Source organism: Mandrillus leucophaeus, unplaced genomic scaffold, assembly GCF_000951045.1.
Source record: "Mandrillus leucophaeus isolate KB7577 unplaced genomic scaffold, Mleu.le_1.0 Scaffold2, whole genome shotgun sequence".
NCBI lineage: Eukaryota > Metazoa > Chordata > Mammalia > Primates > Cercopithecidae > Mandrillus > Mandrillus leucophaeus.
The window spans coordinates 1329825-1344148 of NW_012102031.1; the positions used below are offsets into that span (position 1 = coordinate 1329825).

Genomic DNA, 14324 nt, shown 5'->3' on the forward strand with positions numbered 1-14324 from the left:
AGTAAAGCCCTCCAAGGAGCCCATTCTTGACACACGCCCCCTTTTTTTTGAGACAGAGTCTCGCTCAGTTACGCAGGCTGGAGTGCAGTAGTGTGATCTCAGCTCACTGCAACCTCCACCTTCCAGGTTTGAGCAATTCTCCTGCCTCAGCCTCCCGAGTAGCTGGGACTATAGGCGAGCACCATCAAGCCTGGCTACTTTTTGTATTCTCAGTAGAGACAGGGTTTCGCCATGGTGGTCAGGCTGATCTCAAACTCCTGACCTCAAGTGATCCGCCTACCTCGGCCTCACAAAGTGCTGGGATTACAGATGTGAGCCACCATGCCCGGTCTACCCATCCCCTTTCTACCACCGCCCTCACTCTCTAGTGAGTCTGACCATGTTAGTGTTTCTCTAGCAAGAACTGTGAAGATGGTGCCTGGCAGGGACAGACCCCAAACTCCTGCCCCTTTCCTTTTTTTGCCCCAGAGGGCCTTCTGTTTTCTGGCACTTATCTCCAACTGAGACACTGGGATTCTTTTGATCTGGGATCCCATGTTCCTGAGATTCCCAGTTCTCTGGGCAGAGGGGTGGAGTCTGCAGGTGAAATGTTACCTGTCTTGGGGTAGCAGAGCTGGCAGGCCTGCTTGAACTCGTGGGTGGCAGCCAAGGGGTTCTTGATGAGCAAGGCAGTGTTGGGCATGCAGGGCTCTGGCTGTGACAGGAGGAAGGAGGCCATTGTGGGCACTGGATGATGGCTGAGGCCACTGGGGCCAGCCTGGGCACCAGAAGGGGGGAGTGCCCTATGACCCCCCCTCCTACCCAAGAGCAAAACCACCACCCAGGACCCCTCCTCTTGCTCCACCCTCCCAGCCAGGGGAGCGCTTTGTAATGTGATCCAAGAGTCTAGAATATCAGGACCGCCTTGGGAAGCCCCCAGGCTAGTGGGTGACCTGGGTCTTGGCTCTGAGCCTTTCTTTGAAGGCAAGCTGAATGTGAAAGCATAGAAATGGGAAGGGCCGTGATTGCAGCCTGTGCTCATGCCCTCCGCCAATCCCCCAAGTCATCAGCAGATGGGGAGGAAGGCAAGACTCAGAGAGGTTAGGGAACTTCACCAGGACCACACAGCTAGTGTAGGTCAGAGTGCAGCATCCTCATCAAATGCCCTTTTTTTTTTTTGAGATGGAGTTTTGCTCTTGTTGCCCAGGCTGGAGTGCAATGGCATGCTCTCGGCTCACTGCAACCTCCACCTCCCAGGTTCAAGCGATTTTCCTCCCTCAGCCTCCTGAGTAGCTGGGATTACAGGTGTCTGCCACCACACCCAGTTAATTTTTGTATTTTTAATAGAGACGGGGTTTCAAAATATTGGCCAGACTGGTCTCGAACTCCTGACCTCGTGATCCACCCGCCTCGACCTCCCAAAGTGCTGGGATTATAGGCGTGAGCCACCACGCCCAGCCCTTCATCAGATGCTCTTTTATTTATTTATTTTTATATATATATATATTTATTTATTTATTTAATTTTTTGAGATGGAGTCTTGCTCTGTCGCCCAGGCTGGAATGCAGTGGTGCAATCTTGGCTCACTGCAAACTCCGCCTCCTGGGTTCACACCATTCTCCCACCTCAGCCTCCCGAGTAGCTGGGACTACAGGTGTGCACCACCACACCCAGCTAATTTTTTGTATTTTTAGTAGAGACAGGGTTTCACCGTGTTAGCCAGGATGGTCTCTATCTCCTGACCTTGTGATCTGCCCGTCTCAGCCTCCCAAAGTGCTAGGATTACAGGCGTGGGCCACCACGCCCGGCCAAGATGCTCTTTTAAACTCAGGACCTGGCTGAGTCTGGAGACCAGGGATGCTACTAACCCTGGGGAAGTCACTTCACCCTCTGAGACTTGAGTTCTTCCACCAGACAAGGGCAATGGTGCCCTCTGTGTGCCTGCCCAGCACATGGCTTGGTGAGGAAGGACACGAGGTAACCATCTTTGATCCATCCACTCTGGGGGTGCCCTGCCATGGGGAATGCAGCACCTTACCCCATGCAGACGGCTCATTCCCTGACTCTAGAACCCACAACCCCCAGCAGGGAATGAGAGGCCTGGATCCCCACTCCAGTCACTCACCGAGGGGGCTGGTTTCTGAGCACCGCTAGGGGGACGGTGGTCCTGTGAGTTGGTCTCCTCTGGGCAGGGAGAAGACATAGGGTCAGTGGCTCTGGCTCTGAGGCGTGAGGGGCCTTCCTAGGGCTTCCCCTTATGTGTTGCTAACTCAGAGAAGCCTCCAGGCCACACGTCCTCTCCCACTCCCGCTGAACCCCTGACTCTATCCTCTCCTCTCCACTACCCTGGGGCAAAGACGCCTCCCAGCCCGTGTGTCCACTCCTTGCTTAAACTTGCCAGGGCTTCCTGCTGCCCCTAGGAGAAAGCCCAAGTTCCTTAGCTTGCTCCCAGGTCCTTGGAGACCAAGGCCCCCACCCCAGCTGCTCTGCTCCTCAGCCAGCCCCGCACCATGCTGTGCCAGGATAGTGCCCTTGCTTCCTCTGCCTGGCAGGCAGAGAACTTGAACTTTTCCTTCAAGACCCCGCCTTCAAGAGCTTTTCCTTCAAGACCACTTCCTCCAGGAAGCCTCCTTTGGCCCTGAGGCTGAGTGAATCCCCTCCATGCCCCCACTGTCCCATTAAGTCCTCTCAGTCGAGTGCCCTGGGCTGCGTCCGACTGCCGAAAGCTAGCCCCACCAGGGCCCAGACAACCCGGCTTCCTCCCTGGGTCCCTGGCACCCAGCCCAGAGTGGTGCTGTGGGAGGCCATGACCTTGTGCCCCGCCCCCAGCCTCACGATCATCCCATGGGATCTCACCAGCCTGGTGACCCAGGGTCCTGGGAGGCTGGGCAGGGAGCACCAGACTGGGAGTCTAGAGGCCTGGACTGTCGTAGCTCTCCTCTGCTTGATCTTGAAGAAGACACCCGCCCCTCAGGCCCAGCCCCACACTGTGCTGAGCACTGCAGAGACAGCAGCGCAGAGACATGGCCCGGGATTGCTAAGGGGTAATGGGGACAAACAGATCTGTAACTCAACTCCACTCTCCAGGGACCAGAGACCACAGCACTGTGCAATCTGTCCAGGGAGGCTGAACGTGCCCACCTATGGCCTTACCCATGAAGGAGTCAGGTTTGTCCAGGGAGCCTCGTGTCGACCCAAAGCTGTCAAGCGCATCCAGTCGGGTCTCCGAGTACGGCAGCAGGTCCAGGGGGTCTAGCGTGGGGCCCGGGGGATCGAGGGCATCCAGCACAGAGGCGGCCAGCTTCTTGGAGGGGTCCATGACCAAGCCGAAGGAGGCGGGGGGCAGTGGGCTGGAGACAGGGATGGAGCCACCCACCACAGGTGGTAGCAGTGGGGTCCCGCCGGGGAACACGGGTATCAGCTGGGGCAATTCACTAGGCACGCCGCTGCCAGACAGGCCACCCTGGACCAGAGACTACGAGGCAGGGACAGAGGGAGGGGTCAGAGGAAAACAGGACTGCCTAGGCCTGGGCAGCATCAGGCACTTGGGGAAGCAAGGAGACCTGCACCCTGCCCCCTGGCTTCAGCCTGTCCCACGGGGGAGCAGTGCTCACTATGGTCCCTTCTGGCCAGACATTCTGGAGCTTCATTTTTTTCTTTTTTTTTTGAGACGGAGTCTTGCTCCATTGCACAGACTGGAGTGCAGTGGCGTGATCTTGGCTCACTGCAACCTCCGCCTCCCGGGTTCAAGCGATTCTCCGGCCTCAGCCTCCTGAGGAGCTGAGACCAGAGGCATGCGCCACCATGCCCGGCTAATTTTTGTATTTTTAGTGGAGACGGGGTTTCACCATGTTGGCCAGGCTGGTCTCGAATTCCTGACCTGAAGTGATCCGCCTGTCTTGGCCTCCCAAGGTGCTGGGATTACAGGCATGAGCCACCGTGCCCAGTCTGCAGCTTCATTTCTGTCCCTACTGAGGCCTCCTCCTGAGACACATGACGTGAGCATGGGGACCTTCCCTCCACCCCTGGGACAATGGAGACACAGTGGGGAGAGGGACTCAGGGGAGCACAAGGAGGGCGGTGTGGCTCACCAGCGAGTCCAGGAGGGTGTCCAGCTCTGGGCCAAAGACGTCCCCATCTGAGAAGTCATCCAGGCTGTCGGTGCTGGGGAGGGTCCTGCTGCTGTCCAGCGGGGCCAGCAGGTCCAGAACATGAGGGAATAGGGGCATCGTGGGCGTGGAGGGGAGGAGGGCCGGGGAGGCTCGAGGGTCCACATAGCAGTCTGCGGTGGGGTGGGCAAGAGATGAAGGGGAGCACTGCTTGGTGGGGGTGGAGGAGGCATCCTGGGCCCCACGACGCTCACCCAATACCTTCCCTTCTTCCTTCAGCTCTTCCCAGGAGCCCTGCCTTCCCCATCGGCTGATCCCACTGGCAGATGCTCAGGGGGTGGTCAAGGAAGGCCACAGCCCCAGAGCTGGGAGGGGCCCTCAGTCCTATGATGTCAACCCTTGGCCCAGGCTCAATGCCTGAATGTCCACTATTGCTGCCTCCTTCCTCTGGGGTAAGCAATGCCCTCTCCAGGGGACACTCTTAAAAAGGCAACCTTTTCTGGAAGCCAATGAGGAAGAGGAGGGGAAAGGGCTTTGGAAGAGGCGGGATGTGCAGGCAGCCTGGAGTGAAGGCCATGGAACTGTTGCACCCAGCTAAGAGGCAGCACCTCCCTCTGCCAGGCTAGAGATGCCCTCCCCTCCCTGAGCAGGTCTGTGGCTCTCAACCCACTGTTTTCTCCCATGCCTCAGGGAGTATCAGGGTGGGGAACCCCTCGAAGGCCCTCTCGTCTACAGGGCTGGGATGGGGAGAGGACTTGACTCCCCTGACCTCTAGGGGACATCAGGGGTGGGGGGCTGAGTGCCCCCCAACCTGGGGCCTCAATTTCCACTTGTTCCCTCATATCAGGGACATTACCTGTTTCGATGTCATCTATGGACCCCAATCCATTAGAAGTTCCCTGTGGGGAGAGGGCCACAATGGCTCTGTGGCTGGGAAGGCCCCGATCCCGGCACCCAGGACCAGCCCCTCCCCACATGACTACGCTGTTGACCCGGCACCCAGGAGCACTTAGAGTGCCAGGGGAGATTAAAGCCCTCACATGCAACTGGGCGCGGTGGTTTACGCCTGTAATCCCAGCACTTTGGGAGGCCGAGGTGGGCGGATCACCTGAGGTCAGAAACTTGAGATCAGCGTGGCCAACATGGTGAAACCTTATCTCTACTAAAAATACAAAAATTAGTCGGGCATGGTGGCAGGAGCCTGTAACCCCAGCTACTTGGGAGGCTGAGGCAGGAGAATGGTTTGAACCCAGGAGGCGGAGGTTGCAGTGAACTGAGATCATGCCACTATACTCCAGCCTGGGCAACTCCGCCTCAAAAAAAAAAAAAAAAAAAAAAAAAAAAGTCAGGGCATGGTGGCTCATGTCTGTAATCCCAGCACTTTGGGAGGCCGAGGTGGGCAGATCACCTGAGGTCAGGAGTTCGAGACCAGCCTGACCAATATGGAGAAACCCCGTCTCTACTAAAAATACAAAATTAGCCGGGCGTGGTGGCACATGCCTGTAATCCCAGCTACTAGGGAGGCTGAGGCAGGAGAATCACTTGAACCCGGGAGGCAGAGGTTGTGGTGAGCCAAGATCGTGCCATTGCACTCCAGCCTGGGCAACAAGAGCGAAACTCCATCTCAAAAAAAAAAAAACAGCCCTCACACGTGCTGGGTCCTCACCCCTGTGGTGCCCAGCAAGGGGCTGGATGGGCCAGGAGGTGGGGGCATGGGATCAGTGGAGTACCACAGCTGCCCCTCTAGGGAGGGGTGGTGAAGGGCAGGGAGGGAACCTCTGAGTCTTGGCTTCCACCTGCCACGGGGTGGGGTCCTCACCCTGGTGAAGGCGGCAAGGGTCATACCAAGCCCCCCATGCAGCACCACAGATGGCTTGCAGTTCAAAGACAAAAGTGCCCTCTCCCTGGGTCCCTAGGCTCTCCTCTCCCATGGTAGCCCCAGGTCCCCCAGGAAGCAGAGAAGGGGATGCAGCCCAGGTGGGATCCCATTGCCTTCCTGCTGGAGGGAAGCTGGGCCTGAGCAGGCTGGACAGCCTAGGCAAAGTTCCCCATCCACTCTGGGCCTGCTTCACTCACTGCTGGGGAAGGCTATCAGGATGAAATGACCTGCTATGTGTGAAAAGCTTAGAATAGGGCCTGGCACACAGGAGGTGCTTTGTAAGTGTTTTGTTTGTTTGTTTGTTTTGAGACAGAGTCTCGCTCTGTTGCCCAGGTTGAAGTGCAGTGGCATGATCTTGGCTCACTGCAACCTCCACCCCCCAGGTTTAAGCAATTCTCCTGCCTCAGCCTCCTGAGTAGCTGGAATTACAGGCGCCCGTCACCACACCTGACTGACTAATTTTTTTGTATTTTTATTTTGTTTTTTTTTTTATTTATTTATTTTGAGATGGAGTTTTGCTCTTGTTGCCCAGGCTGGAGTGCAATGGTGCGATCTTGGCTCACCGAAACCTCTGCCTCCCAGGTTCAAGTGAATCTCCTGCCTCAGCCTCCCGAGCAGCTGGGATTACAGGCATGTGACACCACGCCTGGCTAATGTTTGTATTTTTAGAGACGGGGTTTCTCCATGTTTGTCAGGCTGGTCTCGAACTCCCGACTTTAGGTGATCCATCTGCCTCAGCCTCCCAAAGTGCTGGGATTACAGGCGTAAGCCACCGCACCTAGCCTTTTGTATTTTTAGTAGAGATGAGGTTTCGCCACGTTGCTCAGGCTGGTTTCAAACTCCTGAGCTCAGGCAATCCGCCTGCCTTGGCCTCCCAAAGTGCTGGGATTACAGGCGTGAGCCACCGCACCCACTTTTTTTTTTTTTTTTTTGAGATGGAGTCTTGCTCAGTCACCCAGGCTGGAGTGCAATGGTGTGATCTCAGCTCACTACAACCTCCGCCTCCGACATTCAAGTGATTCTCTAGTCTCGGCCTCCCGAGTAGCTGGGATTACAGGCACATGCCACCACGCCCAGCTAATTTTTGAATTTTTTTTTTTTTTTTGAGACAGGGTCTCGCTCTGTCGCCCAGGCTGGAGTACAGTGGCGTGATTTCGGTTCACTGCAAGCTCCGCCTCCCAGGTTCACGCCATTTTCCTGCCTCAGCCTCCCGAGTAGCTGGGACTACAGGCACCCGCCACCATGCCCGGCTAATTTTTTGTATTTTTTAGTAGAGACGGGGTTTCACTGTGTTAGCCAGGATGGTCTGGATCTCCTGACCTCGTGATCCGCCTGCCTCGGCCTCCCAGAGTGCTGGGATTACAGGCGTGAGCTACCGCGCCCAGCCAATTTTTGAATTTTTTAGTAGAGACAGGGTTTCACCATGTTGGCCAGGTTGATCTCAAACTCCTGACTTCAAATGATCCACCCGCCTCGGCCTCCCAATGTGCTGAGATTACAGGCGTGAGCCATCATGCCTGGCCTGTGTTTATTAGATGCACAGCATAAGTTCCTGAGTCCCAGCTATCAGGAAACTGGCCTGGGAGAGCCGGTGTTTTATTCACCAGCTCCCACGCTCTGAAATTCAGGCCGTGGTGCATCCTTCCCTGTCCTGACAACCTCCCCTTTTTCTCTGAGTCCTTCACAGTCCAGTTCAAGTCCTGCTTCCCTGGTGAGGCCCTGGGGGGCCCCGCCCTTTCTGTGTCCCCACAGAGGGCCAGATGGAGGACCAGATTCCACCACTAGCCTTCTTTTCCCAGGACCAGCAGCCACAGGACCAGGAGCTAGATTCATCCGGCATCCTGCCTCATGCCAGCCCAGGCCAGCATCTCACACCCACTGTGGGGTTTAGCCCTCGGTCCAGGCGCCCTGCGAGGTAGCATCCCATGGCATGGAAATGTCAGCCCAGAAAGTTGCCATGCACAGATCAGAGCAGGGCTGTCTGATCCACGAGCCTGCCCTGAGTCTGTCCCCTGGAATTGTACACTCCCCCACCCACACCTGCACCAACACCCTGCACCTCCTTCCCACACCTGAGCCTGCCATGGAGCACATGGCAAATGTGTGCACTTCAGTCTCTGGAGTGTTTGCTCACCACAGATTGGCTGCCAAACCAAGGCCGCCATGCTGGATCACAGAGCTGCTATCCTCATGGTAAGTACATAAAGTTTTTTGTTTTTTTTTTTTTTTAAACGGAGTCTCGCTCTGTCACCCAGGCTGGAGTGCAGTGGCACGATCTCGGCTCACAGAACACGCTGCCTCCCGGGTTGGTACCATTCTCCTGCCTCAGCCTCCCGAGCAGCTGGGACTACAGGCGCCCGCCAGCACGCCCAACTAATTTTTTTTTGTATTTTTAGTAGAGACGAGGTTTCATTGTGTTAGCCAGGATGGTCTCGATCTCCTGGCCTTGTGATCCGCCTGCCTCAGCCTCCCAAAGTGCTGGGATTACAGGCGTAAACCACCGCGCCCGGCACATAAAATCTTTGAGGGAAAAGAGAGGTACCAGATGAACATCTCTAGGGAAAGCGGTGATTCTCCCTGCTAGGTCCTGCCCATGGCTCCCAGGCCATACAGGACAAAGTCACCTTCTCAGCCCTCCTGCCCATGCCATCAACTCAGCCTGCCAGGCTTACTCTTCCTGCCCTTCTGCATGGCACTCCTTCTGGGGACATCCGTTTAGCAACAAAGGTCTATGGAGCTCTATCTCTCCTGCAGACGCCCTGCTGGGAGCTTTCACACTGACCCATTGTAATTCTACAACCTCCACAAAAATGGCAGGTACTGGACCCCTGTGAAAGAGAAGGAAGCTAAGGCTCTGAGAGGTGGAGTGGCCTGCGTAGATAAGGAGCGGGCTCAGGATCTGAGCCAAAGCACGTCCCACTGCAGAGCCCAGGCTATTCTGAGCCCCATGGGAGGAACTGGTCTTGTGGTCTGGGGTGTCCGTCGCCCTTGCTGCTTAGCCTTTGCGCAGGCTGTGTCCCTGGTCATGAGTGCCGTTTCCCCCCTCTCCAGCTCTCCCTTCCTCTTAGTCTTGCTTCCCTGGCTCGCTGAAGCCCTCTCCCACCAAGGCTGCCTTGGACTCTCTGTTCCTGGAACTCACAGCTCTCCTTGCATCTTGCTCCCCACGCTGCCAGAGGCAGCTCTTGCACAGACTCTGTCTTGTAGGGCCTCTGCCTGGCTCCTAGGTCATAAGAAGCTCCCTGAGGGCACAGCCTGGACCATCCCCACTTCCAGGTGCACATGTGGAATGACCAGCCAGCTGAACGAATACGGTGCTCATGGTGGAGAACCTACAAGGACCCCTGCAGCCCGCATTTACCTGTGTCTGTGCACAACTGACAGAAGGCCAGGGGCTCTGGCTGGGACACCACCTTGCCCTCATGTGTCCTAGGGCCACTCTGTGTGTGCACGTGCACATGTGTGTACCATGTTGGGCAAACTGAGTTCATGAGGCAGGGTCTCAACTGGTCCTCTCCACTGTGGGCTTCTTAGAGCCCTCCCGAACCATGCCCCACCTGACCTCTATGAACGTGCAGGAGGAGCCCAGAAAGATTGCAGGGATGGGTGAACGGCCTGGCTGGGACTGGGAGTGCCTGGTGCCAGGTATGGCACCATCTGTGGTCATCTGGCTGCAGACTGAGCAGGGCTTTGAGGCCTGGCCCTGGAGAGCTGGGCATTCAGCCCATATTTGCTGTGGCCCCCCGGCCACAGTCATCAGTCATTCAACAAATATCTTTTGAGCATCTGCTGTGCCTGCCCAGCCCCAGCTCCGCTTGCTGTGATGAGAAGCTACCTCAGTGCTCTATTCCCAGTGTCTGAACTGACACTGGGTACAAAGCAGTACTCAATAAACACCTTCTGAATCAATGAATAGAATTAATGCTGCCTCCCTTCAATGCCTTCCCAATGCTAAGACTGGCTCACCAGGGGCCAAGCGGTCTGGCTTATATCTCCTGTTCCAGGACCCCCAGGGGGCTGCCTGCCTTGGCGTTGGTTCCTCCCACACTCTGAGCTCCTCCAGGCCTCAGGGTCTTTGTAAACACCTTCCCCCGGTCTGGAATGCTGTTTCACCTGCACACCTGCCCCTAACTCTTCAACCTTCTGGTCTCAGCTTAAATGTCACTAAATCCTGTCTAAATCAGGCCTCCCAGTTGCAATGGCTCAGGTCTCCCCACACTCTGCCTTCAGAGTCTTCATCACGGTTTGTAACCAGAAATGATCTGGCTAATGTCCTAATGTCCATCCTGGACTGTGAGCTCTTTGAAGGCAGGGAACAGATTTGTTTTGTTCATCACATACCCAACCCCAAGCTCAGTGCTTGGCCCATACTGGGTAAACTTAGACAAATCACTTCTCATTCATTTAGTGTTTCCTCTTTGGAGCACCTGGTATGTGCCAGGCCTAATAATTTCTTTTGTTTTTGAAATGGAGTCTTGTTCTGTCTCTCAGGCTGGAGTGTAATGGCGTGATCTCGGCTTACTGCAAACTGAGCCTCCTGGGTTCAAGTGATTCTCCTGCCTCATCCTCCCAAGTAGCTGGACCTACAGGTGCACGCCACCACGCCCGGCTAATGTTTGTATTTTTAGTTGAGATAGGGTTTCACCATATTGGCCAGGCTGGTCTTTAACTCCCGAAATTAACTGATCACCCACCTCAGCCTCCCAAAGTGCTGGGATTACAGGCATGAGCCACCGTGCCTGGCACACATACCGTGAGTGCTACAAAGGCAGATTATCACCTGCCTCCTTTGCAGGCTGGGAGGCCCCTGAGGGCAAGGACGCAGCTCTCTCAGGCCCAGGGCCAAGAGTGTTTTGTGGGCCTCCTTGTGGAATGAATGAAAGAAAGTGCTGCAAAGCTCTGGAGGAGGGAGGCCTGCTGCTACCTCGCTGTGTGACACTGGCCCTGTCCCCGCCCCACTCTGTGCCTCAGTTTCCCTTAACGTACAAGGTGGCAGGACCTCGGGTTCCATCAGTGCTCTTATAGCCCATCCCTCACTTTCCAGAAAGCCTCGAAGTCTACCTGAGCAGCTCCTGTGTGGTGAGTGAGGGGCAGGGGTCTTAGTCATGTGCCAGGCCCTGCCCCACCTCCCAGGATGAGCCAGGCCTGACGGGGGCGCACAAGTGTCTTGGCCCTTAGGAGGAGTCCCTAGCTCGGGACAGCACAGCAGCTCTCCGCCGTGACTGCCCACTTCATTTCCTGCTGGGTCCCGTGTGCCGGGTTATCAAGCACTTTCCTCCCTTGTTTCTGTTGAGGGATGGTTCGCATTTCAGAACGTGGACTCTGAAGGACCTGCCCAAGGCTGCAGGGCCCAGTTGGGCTCTTCCTTGTCAGAATCCTCAGTCTCAGCTGCCCCTCCCCAGCAGAGTCACCGAGCCAGGGAGAGCAGGATGGGTGTCAGCAGGGGCATGCCCTTGAGCTGGGTTTTGAAAAGCAAAGAGCTAGAGAAAGGCAGGGTGGGGAAGAGGAAGACATTCGAGGCCCAGGGGACTGAACCTGCAGAAAGGCTGGTGAGAAGAAAAGCAACACAGCAGGAAATGTGGGGCGGGAGGCAGAAGGAAGGCACGTGGGACCAGGTGCCCAGACTGTGTCCTGGCCAGGGTCCATGAGTAAGGCTGCCCCCAGTGGCTCCCCGGCAATGACCCCTCCCTGCCAACAGCAGCCATGGCCTGTCCCCACACCCTGCCCCCGTGGTCATGGGAGGCACCTCCTGGGGAGGCGGAGGCCCCTGGACCTGCTGCCTGAGGTCATTTATACCCAGAGAGAGTGAATCCAAACCTCTCGTAATGGATAAATCAAGACAGGTTGGCTCAGCCCCAATCCTACCTGGTCTGCCACGCCAGCCGCAGTGCCATTACTGAGCAGAGAAAAGGTTTCCAATTCCTGCCAGAGATTGGAGAGAGGTGGGCAGAGGTAAAGATTCTGAAAAGATGCTCAAGGTCCCCTTAGCCGGGGCAGGAAAGAAGCCCTGACACAGGCAGCTGGGGTCTGCAGTGTCCCCTGGGAGTCCCTGTCCCCAGGCCTGCCGGAAATCACCTGCTCTGTCTCTCTGGGTCAGATTCTGGGGTTTTCTTCCTCCAACCTTAACCTGGGCAGAGGACCTCCCTGCACACCTCTGCTGTGTGTCATGCACCATGCTAGACACCGTCTCCAACATTCTATCTTTTTATTTATTTGTTAATTTTAAAAATTTTTTTCTGAGACAGAATCTCACTTTGTCCCATAGGCTGGAGTGCAGGGGTGTGATCTCGGCTCCCTGCAGCCTTAACCTCTGGGGTTCATGTGATCCTCCCACCTCAGTCTCCCAAGTAGCTGAGACTACAGGCGCGCACTACCACACCAGGCTAATTTTTGTACTTTTTGGAGAGATACGGTTTTGCCATGTTGCCCAGGTTGGTCTTGAACTCCTGAGCTCAAGCAAACTGCCTACCTCAGCCTCCCAAAGTACTATGATTATAGGCATGAACCACTGCGCCCGGCCCATTCTCTCTCTTTTTTTTTTTGAGACGGAGTTTTACTCTTGTTGCCCAGGCTGGAGTGCAATGGTGCGATCTTAGCTCACCTGCCTCCCAGGTTCAAGTGATTCTCCTGCCTCAGCCTCCTGGGTAGCTGGGATTACAGGCATGCACCACCACACCTGGTTAATTTTTGTATTTTTAGTAGAGATGGGGTTTCTCCATATTGATCAGGCTGGTCTCGAACTCCTGACCTCAGGTGATCTGCCCGTCTCGACCTCCCAAAGTGCTGGGATTACAGGTGTGAGGCACTGCACCCGGCCCATCCATTCTCTCTTTTTAATCCTCCCATGAGCCCTCTGGGGTGGGCCTAAATTATCTCCATCCTCCGGGTGAGGAAACCAAGGTGGAAAGAGATGAACTAACTTGCTCAAGGTCACAGCACTGACTCGAGTCACGAGCTTTCCCATGTGCAGCCTCCTGGCCCTTGGCAGGTGCCAAATGAATCTGTGTGGATCTGAACCAGCCAAACGGATACCAACACTTCAAATTTGCACCATATGGGGGTTATTTTAGAACATAATGCTGAAGGACGCCAGTGTCAACTCAGGCCACCTCCAGGTGATTAAAGTCAGCCAGCGCAGGGAGGGAGTGGTTTTCAACAGCTGGAGTCTAAGGTGAGCTAGAAGCGGTGGCTGCTATCTCCTTTTCTGAAAGGTTCCGGGGCTTTCAGCCAACAGACAAGGAAGATCACCTGCTGTCGCTCCCCTCTGTCCTAACCTGGCCCTGGCCACCCTCACCCACCTTCTCCACGGTGCCTGGTCCCTCACTTCAGACCTCCTCACATCCACACCGACCCTCCCAGGGTCCCGAGCCCACCTACCTGGGGCCTCTTATATGCCTTGCGAACTCGCAACCCCAGTTTCTGGGCCAGCTCTTGACCAAGCTGAGTCACGCTTTCATCCTGCAGAGGACAAGACACAGGGTGGTGGGTCAGTCTGCCCGGGCTCACAAAGCCGTGCTCCTGGACACCTGTGCAGCCCTACGGGGGGAGGTCATGGTCACCCCATGTTACAGATGAGAAAGTGAGGCCCCAGGAGGTGACCCTGGCTTGACCAAGTCACACAGCTAATGAGTGGTGGCACCAGGACCATCACCCCATGCTTCTGTTTTTCCTTTTATTTGGGGGTAGAAAATGAATGATTTTGTTTTTATTTTAATATAGTCTTTCTATTTCTAAAATTTAGCAAGTGACAGTGTCACTGTAGAAGGGAAGAATGTTACAGGGAGAGCAAGTGCTCCCTGGGTCTCCCCTTCTCCCCAGGTCTTTCCAGGAGGGAATCACACTCTGCTGGGCTGATGTGTTTCCTTAGCGCTCTTTTCTAGGAATACATGAATGCAGACCTATAAAGAATGCTGAGTTCTGGCCAGGCTCAGTGGCTTATGCCTGTAATCCCAGCACGTTGGGAGGCTGAGGCAGGGAGGATCACTTGAGGTCAGGAGTTCGAGACCAGCCTGGCCAACATGGTGAAAACCTGTCTCTACTAAAAATACAAAAAATAGCCGGGTGTGGTGGTGCGCGCCTGTAATCCCAGCTACCCAGGAGGCTGAAGCAGGAGAATTGCTTGGACCAGGGAGGCGGAGGTTGCAGTGAGCCGAGATCACACCACTGCACTCCAGCCTGGGCAACAGTGAGACTTCGTCTCCAAAAACAATTTAAAAATAAAATAAAATTAAAAAAAAAAAAGAATGCTTAGTTCTGGCCGGGCACGGTGGCTCATGCCTGTAATCCCAGCACTTTGGGAGGCTGAGGTGGGCGGATCACCTGAGGTCAGGAGTTCGAGACCAGCCTGGCCAACATGGTGA

At 55.5% G+C, this 14324-nt stretch overlaps 1 protein-coding gene across 1 annotated transcript in view; it reads right to left on the bottom strand.

Annotated features, from left to right (window-relative positions):
• ZC3H7B (zinc finger CCCH-type containing 7B) overlaps positions 1-14324 on the bottom strand; it is a 41811-nt gene that overhangs the window by 16969 nt on the left and 10518 nt on the right. The window contains exons 5-11 of the mRNA XM_011978782.1: positions 13342-13422; positions 11830-11886; positions 4945-4987; positions 4071-4261; positions 3133-3454; positions 2105-2163; positions 595-694 (exon numbers count right to left, since the gene is read on the bottom strand). Coding sequence (XP_011834172.1) covers positions 595-694; positions 2105-2163; positions 3133-3454; positions 4071-4261; positions 4945-4987; positions 11830-11886; positions 13342-13422 — 853 coding nt within the window. The remainder of the gene's footprint in view (positions 1-594; positions 695-2104; positions 2164-3132; positions 3455-4070; positions 4262-4944; positions 4988-11829; positions 11887-13341; positions 13423-14324) is intronic.